The sequence below is a fragment of the Melitaea cinxia genome, chromosome 10 (assembly GCF_905220565.1).
Source record: "Melitaea cinxia chromosome 10, ilMelCinx1.1, whole genome shotgun sequence".
In the NCBI taxonomy this organism is placed as follows: domain Eukaryota; kingdom Metazoa; phylum Arthropoda; class Insecta; order Lepidoptera; family Nymphalidae; genus Melitaea; species Melitaea cinxia.
This window is the reverse complement of record NC_059403.1, coordinates 17,562,504-17,586,090: the sequence shown is the minus strand read 5'-3', so window position 1 is coordinate 17,586,090 and position 23,587 is coordinate 17,562,504. Positions and strand designations below refer to the sequence as shown.

Below are 23,587 nucleotides of genomic sequence, written 5' to 3'. Positions count from 1 at the left end.
AGTTGATGCTTTTTTGTCGACCTACGTTGTATTATACCGCATAACTTTCTACTGGATGTACCGATTTTGAAAACTCGTCGATGTAATTGAAGTCGACTTTTTTTCGTTTGTTATCTAATATATAAAATTCTCGTGTCGTGGTGTTTGTAGTTATACTTCTCCAAAACGGCTTGACCCATTCTCATGAAATTTTGTATGAATATCGGGTAGGTCTGAGAATCGAACAACATCTATTTTTCATCCCCCTAAGTTATAACAGGGAGGATTGAGGAAGCTAATAACATATATGCCAAAACAACGTTTGCGGGGTCAGCTAGTAACATATATAACACTCAACATAAATCAGAGTTAGAAAACAAAATAATATAGGAAAATAATTAAAATTCATGTCCCGCTGTATATAACCTAGTTCGACTATTAAAGTGTATTTGGCCAAACCTGCGATCAGGCTCCAACGAATTCATAATACTGTCCCTCAAACAGAATACTTGATTACATTCAATCGGGCTCATCAGACCTGCGTTAGTTAACCTCTGCAAAGCTAATGAGCGAACTGGACAGTTATTTGTTGTTCTTATTAATAAAGAACTAGCGACCCGCCCCGGCTTCGCATGGTTGCAAAAGCTATCAGTGTTCCTTTACTATATTATGCATGTATTTTACATATAAACCTTCCTCTGGAATCACTCTATTTACTAAAGTAAAGCACATAAAAACTCGTTGCGTAGTTTTAAAGATTTAAGCACACACACAGCGGGAAACGACTTTGTTTTATACTATTTACATAGTGATTACTGCAACTTATGAATATTGTTCGTATTTTTTTTTGTTGTTGTGCAAGACACTGTTACTTGTATGTATACGAATAGACACTTGCTGTCACAGACTACACGCAAACTAATTTACACAAGTGTGCACATACGTGCTCACATGCACATGTTCTAACTACGGGACCGTTTTGAATATCTTAATCACATAAAGTTTTAGTTTACTTTTGATACAAGCGAAGGTAGGAAAGCAGTTCAATTTATATGGAGTGTGTTCAACAAAATATCGATCAATCACTAAACGATAATTGTTTCAACAGTTCGATGGACTGTGTTTATTTTCAAACGACATTAAAAAGGGTTCTCAATTCGACTGTACTTTTTTATGTGTGTATAACTTGGAACATTGATTTGGTGGAGTAATGTCGATGACTATTTTTATAATCGAGCGCTCGTCGCTTGTCATGCAGTCTCGTTCGTATTTGATCGAGATTTGATGAGTAAGATTTGAGCTATCTCTAATAATACGCATTTACTTGGCTATCTTTTATTCTACCGACGTTGTATTACTGGTCGATGTAATTGAAGTCGGTTTTATTTCATTTGCAAGCAAACACAATTATTAATAAGCAATTTTAGTGTGTACACACGCAGCTATAATCCTCCGATAATATTACAAACAAGTTAGCAATTATTGAAGTTCTTTCTCAAGTCATTTTTTATCGAAATAATAATCCATTGGTAGCGTAACGCACATTTTTATTTATTTTACTAGAAGGAGATGGAAACGATTCCATACATTCTTGAGCTAAAATGTAATTAGATGTCAATGTTATCAATTAATGCATTTAGGCTTATTGGTCCCTCGTTGAATATTTTATATATTTTGGCTATCTGAGAGCGGAGGTATTAGACGATTTGGAAAAGTGATTTTTTTGTAAAGTATTTTTATAGACATTGTAACATAACCATGTTACAATGTCTTTAAAAATAACCCGATCTCTAAGTTCTTAAAACACTAATGTTTATTATATTTATTGATGAGTTTTCAAACATCCTTGTGTTTGAAAACTCATTACAAATATTAATAACTTGAAACCATAAATAAATATCAGAAATGAATTTATCGAAAAGGCGTCCAGGGTAAAAAAAAGCTTTGAATGTATTTCATACTTTGTTCTTCTTCCACTATTATTATAATGTCATCTAGGAAATATAACAGAAAAGATGGCGCGGTGGTCGGTGCAGAAAATAAACGGCTAGTATCAATGTCAGTTAGCTGTCAAAGCTGTCAAAAAAAATATGATTTATTTTAAGTCAGTACGAAATCGATAATCATTTTGATTTATCAGATATTAATGACTTTTTTACCGCGGGGTATAATTCACACAAGATTGTTTTTCTACGCATATGTCACGATCTTATAAGTGTTGTACTCTGTAGTCTCCCGTGGGGTTGAATTCATTTTATTTTATTTTATTTTGTTTTATTAGGTAATCCAACAGCGTTATAATACAATAGTATGTTACAATATAATGTATAAAAATGGCCAAAATAGGATCACACTGATATAAAAAAAAAAAATTAATCATTATAAAATGCATAACTAGACACTATATTTAAAAAAGTAATAAGAAGTAAAAAAGTAAACGGCTATGTTCCGTCTTATCCACCGCAGTTAGAGGTGAGTGCATGACATGAAGATGTGAATGTGTGTTCGTGTAGGTGTGTGCATGTAAGATGGAGGTGTATTAGTGTAGGTGTGTGCATGTAAGATGAAGGTGTATTAGTGTAAGTTCACACGACAAATTTTTTTCTCCACAGTTTACCGGTTTGAATTCAACCCCAGATGACTAACTCAACTTTTGAAACCATATTTGGCAACAAATAGAGCTTAAAAGTGTTCACGGCCGTATTTTAACACATTCAGTAAAATATTAGACACCAATTGGACTAAGCATTTATTCACTCTTCATACAAATTTAGCAAATTCAACCGGTCAAAGACCAGTACCCGCCAATTTCTGCACCGTCATGCTCTTTCTTAAGATCAAGTTTTCTTATTTTATTTATAAGAAAATTGTATATATATTATAAACCGATGCAAAGTGTATTTTGTTTTTTATGAATATTTATAATGCTTTTTGTCGAAGATATGTAAAATATGTATATTGTGCTTTCAAAAAAATATCCTACTTTCTCGCCCCCTTTGGATATTATTGCCCAAAAAAATGTTGTTTTTGTTTTATCGTTGCGTTGTTAATCTTCAATACTGATTTTGGTTAGTTTTTCTAAGTGAACTATGAAGTTCGAACCCCGTACCTACGGTAATTGCATTACAATGTGTAACTGAAATGTCCATCGTGATTCGAGCCCTCGCAATGTAGACCACGTATTTTCAAGTATAAAAAGAAACTTTGCTGCATCACAATATATTTCTTTAGTTAGAGCAAGATAGATATTATTGGGAAACAGGATAAGTAAAATTAACCACAAATGTATCATAGTACTTTATTTCTTCGACATGTTTTTGCACCAAGACCACTTTTTCTACCTAACTCTGAAACAAGCGCGATTTTATAATCGATGTACGCGCATGTACAAGACTTTTCTATTCTTCAAAATAATATAAGCGTTTTTGTTCTAACTGTAGAAACTTGTGAGTTATGAGCAAAAAACTACGTCTCAAGTAGCGCGCGCTTATCGAATCATATTATGCGGGAGATGCGAGGTCAGCGCCGGGTGGGCCGGTGCGGTAGACTGAGTGCTGGGGTTGAATTCGACCCCGCGGTAGACTACGGGAGCTCGCGCTCGGGAGAGTCCGGTCTACCTGTTATAATGTAAATAAATAAAATAAAATAGCCTTTTATTCCAAAATAATTTACAAAATTGAATTTATAATTTCATGCTTGATTGTTATTATTATTATTTTCTTTTAAACTATATATTACAGACTAGAAATCGAAAATATATAAAAAGATTCGGTTATACCTATCTTATAGAAAAATTGGAATAATCAAATATATCGTAATACAGGTAAATTTAAATTAATATTCAAGTTATTATTTTAATTATTATTTTAATTTATTTTTATTATTATTTTAATTCATTTATTATTATTATTATTATGCATAATTTAGTCTCTTATAATGTAAGTAACTTTAATTATAAGTTGCAAACAATAAAATGCGAACAAAAAAGTTCTTAACAGCGCACTCTAGTACCTTGCTTATGAACTAATGATCCACCATACAACGATTCGACATTCGATTAATTAAATTGTTTTTTACAGATAATCACAAATGGCTCTGATTCATTCACAGATCGTGCTATTTTACTATGGTTGAAACTATAAATACACACTTCAGCCTATCGCTGTCCACTGCTAGAGATAGACCTCCATAAGTTCGCGCCAAAAATGGCGAGAACTCACTGCCACTCATACGCCCACCCCACGCTGGACAGGCGGGTTGGTGATCGCAAGGCTGGCTATGTTGCACCGAAGACGCTGCTGCTCGTCTTCGGCCTATGTATTTCAAAGCCAGCAGTTGAATGGTTATCCCGCCATTGGTCGGCTTTTTAAGTCCCAAGGTGGTAGTGGAACTGTATTATCCCTTAGTCGCCTCTACCGACACACACGGGAAGAGAGTAGGTGGCTATATTCTTTAATAAATCAAAAATGTAAGCTGTAACGTGACGGCTGGCAGATGTGAAAAAAATGTTTATTTTCTTAATATACATTTTTTTTAATGCAAAATTTTCTGGCGGCAACTCCATTATTATATATTATAGTACATATATTACATCATATACCGTGGCGATGCGTCTCCACGGCCTATATCGCCACGTCAACAATCAGGTTTACCCTCGCCTATATGGCCTATTCACATCAAAAGTCAATAATAAATTGACATTTGATCTTCAAATATAACATTAATAGAATGCCTCATCCCATGTTACTCTAATTCGTTTCATTTAGAAATAAAATAAACCCTTTGGTGATGCGGAGGAATATGGTTTGTGAAGTTCTTCATCCACCCTCACAAAGGGACTCCTCCAACCAGACGGGTGTTGTATCTGGCGGGCTACTGGCCCCGACGGTTGTTGTCGGGATCTTGTATATATACTTAATCACTTTTGAAAACTCCGATTGCGCGATGTAGCATACGTCAGTTTTTCTCTAATTACGTAGTTTGTAGTCGTTCGTTTCGCGCGATAGATGTCGCCACAACCCAAAAAGTAATATAGTTCAATAATGAATGCTGTTGACGCGTTTCAAGTCTGTGATACACATGTCATTTCTATCAGTCGCTACTCTTTGTTGTAAACTATCACATAAGTACGTGCGGAAGGAGGTCGCATCATTAACACGCAGCGCTAATGGCTTTCCAATATAAATATTATTTGCAATCGCGGTTGAATCCCGGGCCGTGGGATCGGTTATTACTGGTTTTGAACCGTTCCAATCATCATTCGTTCATATCGAACTGTTAGCCGCATATATATTTTACCGATTGCTCAATATCGCGAATTTTTAGGCCCATGTTTATCTATTGAAAGCTCACCGATTTAAAATAAAAAATAGATATAACATGTATGTAACTATCCTTATTAAGACACAATAAGTTACGGATTTTTTTTATTCTTTCTTTTTTTTATGTCACTAGGTCGGCAAACAAGCGTACGGCTCACCTGTTGGTAAGCGATTACCGTAGCTTATAGACGCCTGCAACACCAGAAGCATACCGACCCAATCCCCAATCCCCCAGGAGCTCTGGTCACCTTACTCACCAACAGGAACACAATACTGCTTGAAAACAGAATTATTTTGCTGTGATCTTCTGTAAGGTCGAGGTACTACCCCAGTCGGGCTGCTCCATATTTTGAGCAGGAAATTCCTGCTGTGCCCTACCTCAGATTGTCATGGACAAGGTCTCAACTCTCGCCGACACAGATGAACAATAACAAAAACAGTGTTCCCGGCAGTGTGGGTGCAAAGTATGACAGAGAATATTTCTTGACAGTAAAATGACGAAAGATAGTGTACTAAACGGATTTTCACAAAAGAAAACAAGAACAAAACGTACGAGTGTAATGTTATATAATTGTACAAATGTACACTACTATGGTACATGTAGCGACCACGCTAGTTTACCCTGGGAACGTTCAGCTCCCTCTGGCATCTCAATAAAACAACCAGTGTTTAATCACATCACCATCATCACATCAGCCTATCGCAGTCCACTAACTAGACATATGCCTCCACAAGTTCGAGCAAAAATGGCGTGAACTCACGTGTTTTGTCCATAATCACCACACTGGGCAGGCGGGTTGGTGACCGCAGGACTGGCTTTGTCGCACCGAAGACGCTGCTGCCCGTCTTCGGCCTGTGTATTTCAGAGCAAGTAGTTGGATGGTTATCCCGCCATCGGTCGGCTTTTAAGTTCCAAGGTGGTAGTGGAACTGTGTTATCCCTTAGTCGACACTTACGACACCCACGGGAAGAGAGGGGGTGGATATATTCTTTAATGTCGTAACCACACGCGTTTTTAATGTGAGGAATTAATCTTTAATGACTGCTGAACAAGTAGAACACTAATAATAATCAATCCCGAATATGAACACAATATTTGACTAACTAAATTTACACGGAACATCGATGGCGCGGTCTATTTTACAACCAACGCCATCTGTGTTTCGTTCTATAAACTAATAATTAAATATACATTCAACAATAATATTTTTTCCTCACTACTATACCAAGTGATATTATCTCAACCGTTGCTCACACACGTTTATCGAATCTATAATTATACTATTATCTTATCGCGAACTAAAACACTAAACACGTAGCCTTGTATCAGTTTAAAAAAAATACAATTTTATGAATTTCAATTACTTCCAAAGAACTAGTTTCTTACTCCACGACACATGATAACATATTGCAATCAAGTAAATTTTAATATGTAAATTACGTACTTTTCACGTTATTCATTTGGAAAACATTAATAATCGTCTTGTTCAATTTCAACGTCACTGGAAGAAAAAAATTGATTTGATAAATTGTAAAAGTATAAATTTTGTATTTATTTGTCTAAAAAGTCAGTGACTGTTGTACTTTCAGCCAACTCATAACAAAACAAGTTAGATAGCCATGTCATAACATGCTAGAGAAGGAAAAGAGAAATTTTTAAAAATCACCCGATTGTGTGTCAAACAGAGTCACAAGTGAAGTCACGCGCCCGCCGATGTCGGTGTCGGCAGTGCTGCGCGTGCAGCACGCGTTCGCAGTGATCGCCTCGCTCTCACTCACCGCCTACCTCTTCCCGAGGACGACTGTCGTACACGGTAACATTTATTGGTGTTTATAGCTCTTGTTATTATGCGTCAGAACTAAATTCCATCTACACTTTTCGAACAGATCACGATGAATACGACTTCATAATAGTGGGCGCGGGGTCAGCCGGCAGTGTGATCGCCGACAGACTGTCCGAGCGTGCGCAGTACAAGGTGCTGGTGATCGAGGCTGGAGACGACCCGCCCATTGAGTCACTCGTGAGTTAACAACTGAACATCGCTTAGATAATCATCTAGTACATCCTTTTACATATCTAACATATATCTCACAAACTTGTGTAAATTTAATTAATTTCAATATTTTTTTTTCAGTTACCAGGTCTGTTTCCGTATCTACCAGCGACAAAGCATGATTGGAATTTCACATCTGCTAACGATCATACAGCACAGAGTCACAGAAATAAAGTTCTAAATCTAACTACGGGACATGTTCTTGGCGGAAGCAGTAGTATAAACTACATGCTCTATGTACGTGGATGTGAAACAGACTACGAACAATGGGCGACCGCAGCAAATGACTCTTCTTGGAACTATGACAATATTCTTCCGCTTTTTATTAAAAGTGAGAAACTTAAAAGTGAAGAACTTTTAAATTCTCAATTTAGACATTACCATGGCGTTAACGGTTTTTTAGGTGTCACGAGAGGAGACACAGAAGGAACGCAGAAATATTTAGAGGCTTTCAAAGAGCTTGGTCACCAAATACTCCTCGATATAAACGGAAAGAGTAAACTTGGTTACACAATACCGCTATTTACTATTGCCGACGGTATGAGACAAACTACTGCATACACCAACTTGGGCGTACATAAAGAACGGCCTAATCTCCACGTTATGAAAAAAACTTTAGTGACTGAAATATTATTTGACGATGACAACAACGCCATTGGCGTACGAGCCCAAACTAACAATCAAATTATAACCATCAAAGCAAGAAAAGAAGTTATAATATCAGCAGGAGCACTAAACACTCCAAAGCTATTAATGCTTTCCGGTATTGGACCTAAAAATCATTTGCAGTCTCTAAATATAAAGGTCAGAAGCAATTTACCAGTTGGTATGAACTACCAAAATCATAATATGGTTATGGCTGCAATTAAAATGGAAAAATCGTGGAGACCAACACCACCAATAGACCCTCACAAATTTCCCTTACCTACTTTTGTTGGCTACGTTGCAAGTAATGCGTCTGACATATGTCCCACTTATCAAACTGTTAATTGTGTTTTGCCAAACGACTCTGAAGAACTATATCAACTATGTGCATTTAACACTGACTATGAGGATTATATTTGTCGAAACTTATTAGCAGCCGGAAGAGGTCGAAACTTGTTATTAGCAAATATAATTTTACTGCATCCTAAATCTCGCGGAAGACTTTTGTTACGGAGCACAAATCCAACGGACCCTCCTGTCATATATGTGGGAACTTTTTCAGATAAAAGCGATTTAGAAAATCAAGCTAACTACTTTGAGGAATACATAAAAGTACTAAACACGACATATTTTCAAGACGTCAACGCTGAATTTGTAGATCTTGGACTAAAAGAATGTAAAGACTTATCGTTTTTAAGTAAGGATTACTGGAAGTGCTACGTCCAAGCTATGATGACAACCATGTTCCACTACTCGGGTACGTGTTCTATGGGGTCGGTTGTTGACAGTCAGCTGCGCGTTCTCAATGTCAAGCGGCTGCGAGTAGGTGACGCGAGTGTCATTCCCTATCTCACGAGCGGGAACACTAACGCCCCTGTTATTATGATAGCTGAAAAACTTTCTGAAATAATTAAACAATCACATAGGGCCGCCAACGGAAATAATGTGAAAAAACAATAGTCATTTTTTTTTTAGTTTCATCGATAGGAAGTTCCCTGTTCAAATTTTTGTCTGGCACAATTTTAATACCGATTAGCTTACAAATTATTTTATAATCAACTAGCTGACCCGGCGAACTTCGTATCGCCTAACAGTGACTTTTAAGTATTATCACAAATCTTTTGTATGGGAGTATAGAAAAGTGTTGTTTTTAGACTTTTTCAGGAAATTTAATTTTTTTTTTTTTTTGAATTTTTCTCTCCGTAAGAACCATCCTCGTACTTCAAGGAATATTAAAAAAAAAGAATTAGCGAAATCGGTCCAACCGTTCTCGAGTTTTGCGCTTAGCAACACATTCAGCGACTCATTTTTATATTATAGATAATATTTTTTTTGAGGCCGAGTTGGCGCAAGGGTTACGCCATGGATCTTACCTGTTGCGCTGGCGGTTGCAGGTTCGATCCCAGCATGTGACAAACATTTGTATTGGCCATACAGGTGTTAGTCGCGGTCTGGGTGTTTGTGCAGTCCTTGTGAGTCCCCAACGTGCCTTGGAGAGCACGTTAAACCGTCGGTCCCAGTTGTTATTACGTACACCTGATAGCGATCGTTACTCATAGTACGGAATATATCCGCCAACCTGCATTGGAGCAGCGTGGTGGATTAAGCTCTGATCCTTCTCCTACATGGGGAAAGAGTCCTATGCCTAGTATTGGGATATTACAGGCTGAAGCGTGTCATGAGTTGCAATGTTTATTGTAAATAATTGAAGAATAGTTTTCTGACGTAATAAAAAAACAGCTTATTTCGCTTAATGGTTCTGGCGTTATTTTGCTATCATCCGTACATACAAAACAGTTGACATTCAGCATAAATTTTTAATCGTTTTTTACTATAATAGTGTTAAAAACATACTTCAAATGATATTCAATTTATAGTTTGATGTGTATTCTGTATAAGTGTATTATACTCGTATATTAATACATTGTTATTATAAGAATATAGAGGCTTAAAAGTAAGTACTTCCCGTATTTTTCATTCTGTAAGAGTAAAGCGCAGCCATTTTTTTGTTATTACAACTTAATAAATACAATTGTCAAAATATTGTTTTTACATAAATACTTAGCTGACCTGGCGAACTTCGTATCACCTTATTTTTTTCTGAAATATAATAATAAGATAATATGTCAAAATAAAATATAGCCTATCTTTTAAGTTGGATCAAACTGCACACGGTGTGCAAATTTGACTAAAATCGGTTAAGTAGTTTAGGAGTCCATTGAGGACAAACATTGTGACACGAGATTTATATATATTAAGATTACTATTGCTACTTATCAAATTTAAAGTTTTCTTGTACACTTATATACTTAATGTGTAAACTACGAAATGGCGCACTTATGTAACTCAAAAACGATTGATATTTTCGTTCTGTTATTAATTTATAAATTCTGTCAAAACAATTAAAATCGTTTATACCTTTATTGTGTTGTACAAAAATTATTATTGACCAGTTCACCGGCGAGGAAAATAAAATTGGTGCTTTCACAACTTTTGTTGTTATTTCTTTACATTTTCTCACCTTTTAAACCTTTCTTGTACTACACACATTAGATGCTATTAATGAAATGTTCCGAAAATTAGACAATGTGCTAGTACCTTAACATCTTCTGGCAGTCTGCATACAACAGTAAACGACCACGGATCACTGAATAAAAACTAACACCAGCAGGCCTAGCATGCACGCCACGACAAAATTTTGTCGACCCCTTTTCTCGTATTATCTCTCTATGTCTACAGTAGCTAACATGCGTGCACGCGATACTCTTCTCGTTACGTCAAGAAGAGATAATCATTAAATTTTAGTGATCTGTGATATTTATCTCTACGGAAGCTAACATGACATCGTAATTTTGTCGAATTTTGTCGTTTTAGGAAGAGAAACTTCTCGTCTTCAATATTATCGACGAGAAAGACGATAAATAAAAAATAAATAAAACCGGGTGCCTATTTTTTGTATACCATGGCGTTTCCCTATTATAATTATATAATTTCGGTATACGAAGAGCGGGAAATGCGAAAATTCGAGTGAAGTGTGCCATATAATGACACAAAAAACGTATTTGCGCCCTGTTGCTTCTTATTCTAAATAATAATAATAATAATAATACTTTATTTTAGACCAAAGTATAAGTACATATTGGGTTAGTACAACAAGACAAGACAACATTCAGAATAAAAAACAAAACAAAATTATATTAAAAAAATCAATAACTAAAAATAAAATTAAATAGAATAAAAGTAAAATCAATAATCAAAAAAAAAATTCAAAAATTCAAAAAATTTTAAAAATTAAAAAAAAAAAAAAAACAAACAAACAATGCGTGATAGAATTACAATTATCTAATGTGCGACAAGATATAAAGCACAACACGAGCATATTGTTTTACATATATAATTAAATTCATTTACTTACGCCGTTTTATTTTCCATATTAGAGTTCTTTAAATTAGATATACACTTTTTATCTTAGCCAAAAGGCCGAGAACATTTTTAAATAAAACATGTGTCACTCGTTTGAAATTGGTCAATAACCTTGTAAATTCAACTTTACGACATAAGAAATAAGAATGATATTCAGTTGTGATTATGGTTGATAATGTTTCTCTTCTCGACAAGGCGAAGTCTTCGGAAGAGAATTTTGTCTCTCGTAGTGCGCATGTTAGGGTAATCGAGAAAATACTCGATGTAGACATTATCTTTCTCTCTCGTCAAGAGATATCTCGTTGTATGCATGCTAGGCCGGCTGGTAGGAGCGAAGTTCCTTCGGATAGTATAGAAGCAACACAATTTCAAAAAAAATGTTGATTTTTTTATATTTTCTGGTTCTTGATTTCTTTTTTAATTTTGTTGATTGGTTTTAAAATAAGTACTTATTTATTTATTTATTTATTTAATATTTGGGAAAAAACAGATATACATAATAAAAAATATTAACACAAATTAATTTTACAAAATCCAGCAAAGTTTCCACCAATTATTATTTCATAAAAGCACTCTAAAGTAATGATAAGCTATAATAAATTAATCAACATCAAAAACTCAAAAAAAAGGTCAAATCATCGATATAAAATTCATTCTACATTAAATTGTTTTAATGAAATTCGACAACTGCTTTCTATATTCAGGCAAAGATAAATGAAATAAATCAAAATTCTCAAAATGCTCATTCACGACAAGCTCTGATCAAAAACGAATTAGTGTTATAGAATTTACGACAAGTTGGAGTATGAAAACACCTCGGATGACGTGAACCAAACCGTGGACAGTTCAAAAGTAGATTGCTAAGTAAAAATGAAGAGTCTATGTGACTATTAGCAATTTTAAATAAAAATATTTGGTCTCGAACAGAACGGCGACTAGACAAACTCAATGGCTTGTTTGGTAAGTTAGTAAATTTATACGACAAATACTTCAGAAATTTATTCTGAATATTCTCAATCCGATTCTTATAAACGTCATACTGTGGATTCCAGACCGTAGAGGCATACTCAAGTACAGAGCGAACGTAGGAGTTGTAAAGAAGATTAAGCGTGGAAGGTCTCCTAAACTCAGATCCAACCCTCATAATGAATCTAAGCAAACTATAGGCCTTTGTTGAAATGTTGTTAACATGGCTCCCAAAAGTAAGTTTACAGTCTAGTGTAACGCCCAAGTCTCTCACCTCAGATTTCCTGGTTAATAAAGTATTGTTAAGAGTATATTTATAAATAAAAGGTTTGAGTTTACGTGAGAAAGAAATTATACTACATTTCGTAATATTCAGATGAAGAAAATTAGAATTACAATATATTTTGAGACTATTTAAATCAGTTGGAAGATCATAACAATCAGCTAATGATTTAATAGTTTTAAATATTTTAGTGTCATCAGCGTACAAAAGGAATTCAGAGGACACAAACACATTGCTTATATCATTTATAAATATGTTAAAAAGTAGAGGACCTAGGTGAGAGCCCTGGGGCACACCTGATGTAATAGGTATAAACGATGATAAGTAACCCTAAATAGATATAGCCTGACTTCGGTTGTGACGATATGAATCCAACCAACGAAGAAGATCACCGTGTATTCCAAAACGCTTTAGCTTAAGGAGAAGAAGACTGTGTGAGACCTTATCAAAGGCTTTAGAGTAATCCGTGTACGACGTCAACCTGATGTCCCTGATCCATAGAACTAGAAACCCGATGTATAAATTCACAAAGATTGGTTTCCGTTGAACGTTTATTGATGAATCCATGCTGTTGATTTAGCAGATAAGAACGTATAGTTGGAAACATAGTATCGTAAATGATTTTCTCAAACAACTTTGCAATGGAACAAAGTTTTGAAATAGGCCTATAATTCTGTATATCATGTTTATTGCCGGATTTCAATATAGAGGCTATAAAGGATTTTTTCCATAAAGTTGGTAAGCATCCGGTGTTCAGAGATAAGTGAAACAACAAAAATATAGGTAATACCAGCACATCACCAAATTGCTTAAGAAAACGGGGGGTAAAGCATCCGGTCCAACTCCCTTGTCAACATTAAGATTTTTTAGATATTTCTCAACTATAGAAGTAGTAAGTTCGATTGTATATAAGTCCACACAGGGTTGACTGTCGGGTAAGACTCCATTCACACACATCTCCGGTTCAAAAGCAGACTGAAAGTACGAATTAAACAAGCCACAAATCTCTTCGCCATACATACGTACATAAAAGTATTTAGGAAATATTGTATTTTAGAAAATAACAAATACCGTAAAATAAAATAAATCAAACAAAATAATAATAATAATAAAAACTATTAAGTGAAATAAAAAAACATGTGTCTTTATTTATTTTTGACGACAGTATAAAATTACATAAATAATCTAAAAAAAAGTTTACTAGTAATATTTTAGTTTTACAAACGTCATATTATACAGTCGTGTGACTGATATTACGTCACTTCCGTGATATATTTTTCTTACGGTATCACATTTTTTTCAGTTCGGTCGCCCAGCCAAATGTCAAGCCTGCCGATAGGAACTTCGTTCCTATTATGTACAACTCCACTGACGCCTTAAGTAAAACATATGGGCCAATTAAAAAATATTTCGCAACATTCAACTTAAACTATAATACACAAATATGTAACAGTCCCGCCTCGCGCCAGAGCGACGAGCGGTTTTCGTCTCAGACAATTGTATAATTAAGTGAAACTAATTACAGTTTCCGACTCCACTCTTGTTTCTGTTCGCTTCGCTGGCGCTGCACCACATGGCGACATTTCCCACGGCGACCGCGCTAGTTCGCGAGTTTTCACAGAACTTTGTGTTTACAAACTTAATTAATACAGCTTAGGTGGCGTTTGGACACCATTTGGTGTAATCTCTGCTTGTTCGTTGTTGTTGGCTGCTACTTACACAAACAATAATTTACAAAAATCAATGTTTGTGTAAGTTTTGTTGGGCGTATTTCTATTGTTTTGTATCGTAGTTGTCACACTGTGACCAACTGCAACGATTCTCAAAAAAACATGCCCATCCTTTTATTGTCACACTGTGACCAACTGCAACGATTCTTAATAAAACATGCCCATCCTTTTTTGTCACGCTGTGACCAACTGCAACGATTCTTAAAATAACGTGCCCTTCCTTTTTTGGACAGAAAGATAGGTAGACTGGGATTAAGTATGAAGCATTCGTATATGATTTCTGTCTTTATTAGGACGCGATTTACGGGTTAATAAAATTGAGGCCACACTGGTGTGGGTGTACAATACTGGGTGCAGAGTTCTAAAACTTTGTTCCAGCCAGCGTAGGTGTAAATTATAACATATAATATTTCGTGATTTTCTTTACCAAAAGAAAATAAACACAAAACGTTCGATTGTAATCATCAGTGATCAATACGTACAATAAAAAATGTGAGGAATCGCTGTCTGTACATCGAAGATGTATAGGAATAAATATTATTGGGACCTTCATCAAAGCAAATAAATCTCAAATCAATGATCGATAGAATGTTTGTCTGTTTGTCTGTGCGTTTTTGCACGCTAATCTCAGAAATGGCTTATCCGATTTAGATGTTGTTTTTACTATTATATGGTGGCTTCACTTAACATTTAGTGTTTGTTTCATGTCAATCGGTTCATAAATAAAAAAGTTATGCCAATTTAAAGATTCACATTGAACATGTAACTACCCAAACGACGGAGTTAGTAATCCAAAATAAACCAAAAGATATATCCAAAAAAAAATGCTGTCCAAAGTCACTATTCCACGCGGACAAAGTCAGCCCAGCCAGTGTAACATAAATATTTTTTCTCAATTGCTATCAGTTTCAGATGTGTGGGCTTTGTTTCGCGTTAAAACCCAGTAAAATGCCTGTTGAACTAAAATGTGCGAAGTCAGTCTTAATTGTTGCTTAGTCCGTACTATTAGACTTTATCGGAAATACACCATGTTATTCTATATTTGTATCTTTATCGCATCCTAATTAATACATTTTAATGAAATTAATTTTAGCATATACAGTACCCAATATCTATTTTATCGACTTTGAAAATTTTAACCCATTAACGCCACCGTTTGTATGATCACGTCTAGCACAGGTATAGAATAAAAATATGTTTATTGTTATAAATCGCGTCCTGTTTACATTTTGTCATTATTTTGTTTATTATTTCGAAAAGTTGTGAAATATGATTTGGAATATGAACAAATGGAACCAAGCACAAGTGATTTTGTCAATTAAGAAGTGGGTACTGAATTTAATATCAAGCAATAAGAAATTCATTTGTTCAAAATAACTCATTATTTTCATTTTAGTTTACTCTGAATGAACGAAAGGACACTAATAAAATAAAGCTTTCTCAAATCTTTTTGGTAGTGATGTTTATAGCTATAATTAGTCAGTTCATACTGACACGCTAACAATTTTTTTTTTGTTTATCATAAGGTCATGGAATTAAAGATATGATAGATTTATTGAAGAATGATCAAAGCTGTGATGTCGAAGCGATATGTATAGAAGAACCAGAAGGTTCTGAAATTTCTGATGAAGATTCTGCAGAAGTAGATGAGGGTCGTCAACTAAAAGCTACTGCTAATCCATTTACTAGTACTGCTCACGCGAGTGTGCTTATACGGATTTTTTTTTATATCTTGTAACATACACGGTCGTCTGTTCCCGTGCTAATCAAGTTAATGTTACAGGTAACAGCCAACTGTTATAACTATTTTTTTATAAATATTCATAGAAATAATACATATTATATAAATAAATACAAATATTATATTACACCCAGATTCAGGCGGAATTGGTACCTTCAGAGAAAAAATCAAAAACAATCTCTACTATCTGGCGGATTTTATAAAAAAATAAATAAAACAAGAATGTATAGTAAAAATGTACCTGTAAGAAAAGTATTTTGCTACAGAATATATAATTGAGAAGAACAAGTAATACAACGTAGGGAGACGAAAATATAGTGAAGTAAATACGCGTTATCAAAGATTACTCAAAAGGTTGTTATCAGATCTCGATGAAATTTAAATATGACTACACGATAAATATCAACTTTCGATTACATTAAAAACCATCAAAATCGGTACACCCAGTAAAAAGTTATGCGGTATAATACAACGTAGGTCGACGAAAAAATAGTCAAGTAAAAACGCATTATTAGATATAAACTCGAAAAGTTGTTGTGAGATCTCAAATAAATTTAAATGGGACCAAATGACACACACCACCTTTCGATTAAAAAAAAATGTCGAAATCGGTCCACCCAGTCAAAAGTTCTGAAGTATCATACATAAAAAAAAATACAGTCGAATTGAGAACCTCCTCCTTTTTTGGAAGTCCGTTAAAAAAAGGTGTGTGTGTGCGCAGTTCACACAGTGCAAAAATGAAACTTCTAAGAAATCGTAGGAAGGTAGATTTTTGCGATTTGTTTTATCGAAGATGATCAAGGTTTCGTGTGAAAGGTCGTAAGCACCATGCAAAACGCGTCACTAACGCGTTTTGAGTAGTAATGTATTTGTTATACCTCATTCCCTCTTATACAATTGTGTTTGTTTCCCAATCGTTAAGCATTTTCGTTTCATTGGTTTCAAATCACAACGATTCAAAAGAAGCTTCACTTCAAGAATTATAATCGCACCACAAAAACCAGTTATAGTAAATTTGTGGTTGATACGTTAAACAGAAGTAGATGTGGTTGATTTGATGGACCGAAATGTGGCATACTACGAAATAGCACTATGTGGTACAACATGGCGTTGTTTAGGTAAATTCTTAGTATGAAAATACGAGAAGTAATAATAAAATTGTAACTCCAAGTTTCTGAGTGCGCAATTTAAACGCCTCTTTTTGGATTATGGCATTCGCATGTATAATAGAATCCCACAAAAGATATTTAAATTGTCTCAGAATGAATTTAAAAATTGTACGTAATTATTCGGTGCAGACTTACATAAATGACAAAAATGGGTGACGCTGTATTTCACGCAAGATATTACCAAATTTGTATAAAAATATAGTTAAATGAGTATTTTCGAAGTTTCTTGTCAGTTCCTGCGGTCCATTTGAACGCGGCCGTATTTAAATAAAAAAACAAATTCCAGCGCTAATGGGTTACGCAATTTCAACGTCACTGTAAGATAAAAAAGCCATTTAGATAAATTATAAAAGTATAAATTTTGAATTTTTTTTACAAAGTCAATGACTGTTGTAGTCTCAGCTAACTTCTGCTTGGTTAGTTTCAGTAAAAAAAATTGTTTTTTTTAAATCACTCGTTTATCGTGACAGGTGGAGTCTCGCGCCCACATATGCCAGTGTCGGCAGTGCTGCGCGTGCAGCACGCGTTCGCAGTGATCGCCTCGCTCTCACTCACCGCCTACCTCTTCCCGAGGACTGCTGTTGTAAAAGGTAACCTTTTACACCTTATTTATTTATTTATAAGCTTAGTCAACAGTTGTTTACACTGATTCATACATATTTAACGCTAGGAAATAAAACATCACATACAAATGCAACAACCACTTAAAGGCTAAAACATTCCAGCCTATCGCAGTCCACTGCTGGACATAGGCCTCCACAAGTTCGCGCCAAAAATGCGTGGACCCATGTGTGTTGCCCATAGTCACCACGCTGGGCAGGCGGGTTGGTGACCGCTAAAGGCTAAAACCACATGCAAAAATTACAGTTGCACTTAGTAAAAACAATAAAATAAATTAAAACTTTATCAAAAAGGGGAAAATGAGTAATTATTACACTTAACGCGAGTAGAAATTTTTTCGTGTTCCTTAGAAGGACCGGACCGGGCATGCCTGATCTGGACCGGATAAGATATGTAACGCAGAAAATTTGCCTGGACCTGATCAGGATGATGAGATGAGATTGAGATGAAATCTCATCTCATCCTGACCAACCGGGTCGGCCCGGTCCTTTTAAAAAACACGAATGTATATTCTTGAAAAAATTGTTTAATAATAATTGTGTTTGCTCGCAAATGAAAAAAAAACCGACTTCAATTACATCAACTAGTAATACAACGTAGATCGACGAAAAAATAGTCAAGTAACAGCGCGTTATCAAAGATTACTCAAAAAGCAGTAATAAGATCTCGATAAAATTTATATGTGACCACATGATAAACAGCAGCTTTCGATTAAATTAAAAATTATCAAAATCGGTACACCCAGTAAAAAGTTATTGCGGATTTTCGAGAGTTTCCCTCGATTTGTCTAGGATCCCATCATTAGATCCTGGTTTCCTTATCATGGTACCAAACTAAGGATATCCCCTTTCCAACAAAAAAAGAATTATCAAAATCGGTACATCCAGTAGAAAGTTATGCGGTATAATACAACGTAGGTCGACGAAAAAAGCGTCAAGTAAAAACGCATTATTAGAAATAACTCAAAAAGTAGTTGTTAGATCTCAAATAAATTTAAATGGGACCAATTGGCACACAAAACCTTTCGATTAAAATAAAATTTGTCGAAATCGGTCTACCCGGTCAAAAGTTCTGATGTAACATTCGAAAAAAAAAAAAAAATACAGTCGAATTGAGAACCTCCTCCTTTTTTGGAAGTCGGTTAAAAAGAAAACCGAATTTATATTGATTGATTGGCTACTTAACCTTTAAGTATGGACGTCATTTTTTCTTAACACTACTGTGGACGTGTAGTCTCACAGGCTCCTATATATACACAGATTTTTTTTGGAGAATTTGATATAAGATCGCTTTAAAACTAATTACATATTATAGTTATGTAGTTTAGCAATTAAATAACGTGCTTATATAATCATATTTTATTTAAAAAATTATAGAAATATTAAAAATCCAAAATTATGGCTCTTTTCAATCGAAATCTACTTAGGTTACATTTTTAGGTAATAAAAGCAGCCAAACTTATTCCTATAACAAAATAAGTATTTTTTTCTCAAAATATAATGTATGACAAACCAAAAACACAAAAGAACTATTTCATATAACAAATATAAAAAATTTTGACAACACTCAAATAACGTAAATTTTTTGGCAGTCAGTGCACAAAGGTCTAGAACATTGGAGACACACAGGTTTGTTGCACCCAATACAAACATGGATAATCATCCTATGTTTTTTTGTGGAACAGATTTTATATGCTCTTCTGGTTCCTTGACTGGTTTCTTAATCCTAGACATCTTCTGTAACCATATAAATACCTAAAACTGGAGTCATGGTCAACCGCAGCTCTCCTGGCAGTCGTGTATTTATAAAACGTCTTTGCACATAAGGCACCACAAGCACATGTACTAATTTTTTAAATCTCTTTCCGCAGCTTTTGTTTGATGCATCTTATATAAGATGTACGAATTCATGGTACTCAAGTCTAGGACACGATATAGCAACACTATATCTATCTGGCACACTAGGCTATCTCTATAACTACAAGATTCTTCTCCTATGTCTTGGTCTTGGTCCTGGTTATCATCACTGTCATTTTCATGATTTTGTATCAGTTTGGACTCCAATATAAAAAAAAATCTTCAGTACTCTCTTCATTGTCAGACTGATCCGAAGCTAATAACAACTAACTCACTTCACCACAAAAGTGGATCTTCTGCACAAAATTTTTTCTCACAGGGTCCTGAACAGAACTCGTAGATGGTCGTTTTGATTTAGAACTACCGCCTTTATTGTTTTTTGACATTTTGTACTTCAAAATCTGATACAAACGTAATCGCTCTTGTAAAACATATCATAGGGCAAAAATGGACGTGTAGCCTGACAGGCTCCGGTCAATATTTTGATGGTCATTACTTACGTGATATTCATTGGAAGACGCAACCCCCTCTCTCGTTGGTAGTTTTACAACTAAAACAAAAGCTACTGAGCCGCTCAACCGCTGGGAGTTAGGGCAAATAGGTGAAACTAGGAAAACGAAAACATCGAGTAGCCTGTGAGACTCCACGTCCATACTTAAAGGTTAACATAATTATTATGATATTTATTTCCGTTTATTTTTTCCAATGTATTATTTATTTATGTTTTTATTTTGAATATTAATTATTTTTATTAATTATTATATTATTAATTAATTATTATTAATAATTAAATTTTATTTATTAACTTCTATTATTAACTACTTCCTACTACTTACGACTGCTCTACTGTTTAGAACGGACTCCCTGCTAGACTGTCCTGATAACTGTATATATACTAAGTGCGCTTAAAAACATTGATAGCGCGATTCAGGCTCAGTTCGCGTAATTTCTTTCAGGCTATCCTGATCTGGACCGGGCTGGGTCCTGATCCAGTATGCCTTACCATACTTGATTATATTTTACATCAGGCTGACCTTATCTGGACCGTATCGAGTCCTGATCCAGTATACCTTACCACACTTGATTATATTTTACATCGGGCTATCCTTGTCTGAACCAGACCTAGTCCTGATAAAGCTTGCTGGATCTGGCATGCCTCATTCTATCCTGATCCGGTCCAGATACATGATCTGGTTGAGCCTGACCTTTTTTCTAGTCGGGAACATGTCCAAAATTTTATTTATAATTATTTGGAAGTTGCCATATTGTTTTGTAATAGAAAAATCAAGACAGATAATCAATACCGTGGATGTTGTTTACTTAAAAAAAGTGCGTGCGTACAAAGTACACATGTCAGAAGTGAAACTTTTTTGGCAAACTAATTTTTAAGTCTAACAAAAACGGTGCCGTTTCATCAAAACGTTTCACTTTAAAAAAATCTCGTGTGTAGACTACAACGACTGAAGTAAAACTACTGCACAGTTACAGGTTAGCGTGGTATGGGCATGTAATGAGGAGGGATGACCGCTATGTCGGTAAAAGAATGTTAGGGATGAATGTCGAAGGACGAAGAGCGATCGGCAGACCGAAAAAGCGATGGATGGATTGTGTGAGTGAGGATATGAGAAAGAAAGGAGTAAGCACTGAAGTGACGAAAAATAGAGAGGAATGGAAGAGAAAAACATGTTGTGCCGACCCTTCATAAGTGGGATAAGGGCAGGAAGATGATGATGAGATGATGATGACAGTAGGCCTGCACTGTGTCTTAGATATATGGAACGTAACAGGCTATGAGAGAAAAAGAGAAAGAAAATGTGTGCTTGCATCTCTCTTTCTTGTTTCGTTCACCTCGCTCAATACACTTTTCGTAACGTTCTCGCCACGTACCCTCCAGGGTACTTCCCAAGTCAAGCATATGTAAAGAAGATTTATATCAAAAAACATTTTTTTAATTCTATAATAAAATAACATAACTAAAATCCATTTACACATTACGAGCAGATCACAATGAATACGACTTCATAATAGTGGGCGCGGGGTCAGCCGGCAGTGTGATCGCCGACAGACTGTCCGAGCGTGCGCAGTACAAGGTGCTGGTGGTCGAGGCTGGAGACGACCCGCCCATTGAGTCACTCGTGAGTTAACAACTGAACATCGCTTAGATAATCATCTAGTACATCCTTTTACATATCTAACATATATTTCATAAACTTGTATAATTATAATTAATTTCAATGATTTTTTTTTCAGTTACCGGGTCTGTTTCCGTATCTACCAGCAACAAAGCATGATTGGAATTTCACGTCTGCTAACGACCATCGTACAGCACAGAGTCACAGAAATAAAGTTCTAAATCTGACTGCTGGACATGTTCTTGGCGGAAGCAGTAGTGTTAACTACATGTTCTATGTGCGCGGATGTGAGACAGACTACGAACATTGGGCGAAGGCAGCAAATGACTCTTCTTGGAACTATGACAATATTCTCCCACTTTTTATCAAAAGTGAGAAACTTGAAAGCGAAGAACTTTTAAATTCTCAATTTAGACATTACCACGGTGTTAAAGGCTTCTTAGGTGTTACGAGAGGAGACACAGAAGGAACGCAGAAATATTTAGAGGCTTTCAAAGAGCTTGGTCACCAAATACTCTTCGATATAAACGGAAAGAGTAAACTTGGTTACACAATACCGCTATTTACTATTGCCGACGGTATGAGACAAACTACTGCATACACTAACTTGGGCGCACATAAAGAGCGGCCTAATCTCCACGTTATGAAAAAGACTTTAGTGACTGAAATATTATTTGACAATGACAACAATGCCATTGGTGTGCGAGCCCAAACTGACAATAATCAAATTATAACCATCAAAGCAAGAAAAGAAGTTATAATATCAGCAGGAGCACTAAACACTCCAAAGCTATTAATGCTTTCCGGTATTGGACCTAAAAACCATTTACAGTCTCTAAATATAAAGGTCAGAACCGATTTACCAGTTGGTATGAACTACCAAGACCATAATTTTGTTGTGGCTGCAATTAAAATGGAAAAATCGTGGGGACCACCACGACCAATAGACCCTCACAAATTTCCCTTACCTACTTTCGTTGGCTACGTTGCAAGTAATGCGTCTGACATATGTCCCAGTTATCAAATTATTTACCCTGTGTTACCAAATGATTCTGAAGAGCTGTATCAACTATGTACATTTAACTTCTATTTTGAGGAATATATTTGCCGGAACTTTTTAGAAGCCGGAAGAGGCCGAAACTTGTTAATAGCATATATAAATCTGCTGCATCCTAAATCTCGCGGAAGACTTTTGTTACAGAGCACAAATCCAACGGACCCTCCTGTCATATATGCGGGAACTTTTTCAGATAAAAGCGATTTAGAAGATCAAGCTAACTACTTTGAGGAATACATAAAAGTCCTAAACACGACATATTTTCAAGACGTCAACGCTGAATTTGTAGATCTTGAACTAAAGGAATGTAAAGACTTAACCTTTTTAAGTAAGGATTACTGGAAGTGCTACGTCCAAGCAATGATGACAACCATGTACCACTACTCGGGTACGTGTTCTATGGGGTCGGTTGTTGACAGTCAGCTGCGAGTTCTCAACGTGAAGCGGCTGCGAGTAGGTGACGCGAGTGTCATTCCCTATCTCACGAGCGGGAACACTAACGCCCCTGTTATTATGATAGCTGAAAAACTTTCTGAGATGATTAAACAATCACATAGCGCCGCAAAAAGAGGAAAGTGAATGTAAAATAAATTTGTCTATCTTTTTTAAA

At 35.4% G+C, this 23,587-nt stretch overlaps 2 protein-coding genes across 2 annotated transcripts; both read left to right on the top strand.

Moving 5' to 3' along the window:
• The first annotated feature begins 3,481 nt into the window (after window positions 1-3,481).
• Window positions 3,482-8,959, top strand: LOC123657502 (glucose dehydrogenase [FAD, quinone]-like). Its single transcript, XM_045593044.1, has 4 exons — window positions 3,482-3,606; window positions 6,987-7,114; window positions 7,158-7,321; window positions 7,436-8,959. Exons 1-4 carry the CDS (start codon window positions 3,482-3,484, stop codon window positions 8,957-8,959), a joined length of 1,941 nt encoding a protein of 646 aa, XP_045449000.1.
• Window positions 8,960-12,611: 3,652 nt separating this feature from the next.
• LOC123657501 (glucose dehydrogenase [FAD, quinone]-like) lies at window positions 12,612-23,587 on the top strand. Its single transcript, XM_045593043.1, has 5 exons — window positions 12,612-12,624; window positions 15,928-16,089; window positions 17,782-17,901; window positions 21,790-21,923; window positions 22,039-23,587. Exons 1-5 carry the CDS (start codon window positions 12,612-12,614, stop codon window positions 23,554-23,556), a joined length of 1,947 nt encoding a protein of 648 aa, XP_045448999.1. The 3' UTR covers window positions 23,557-23,587.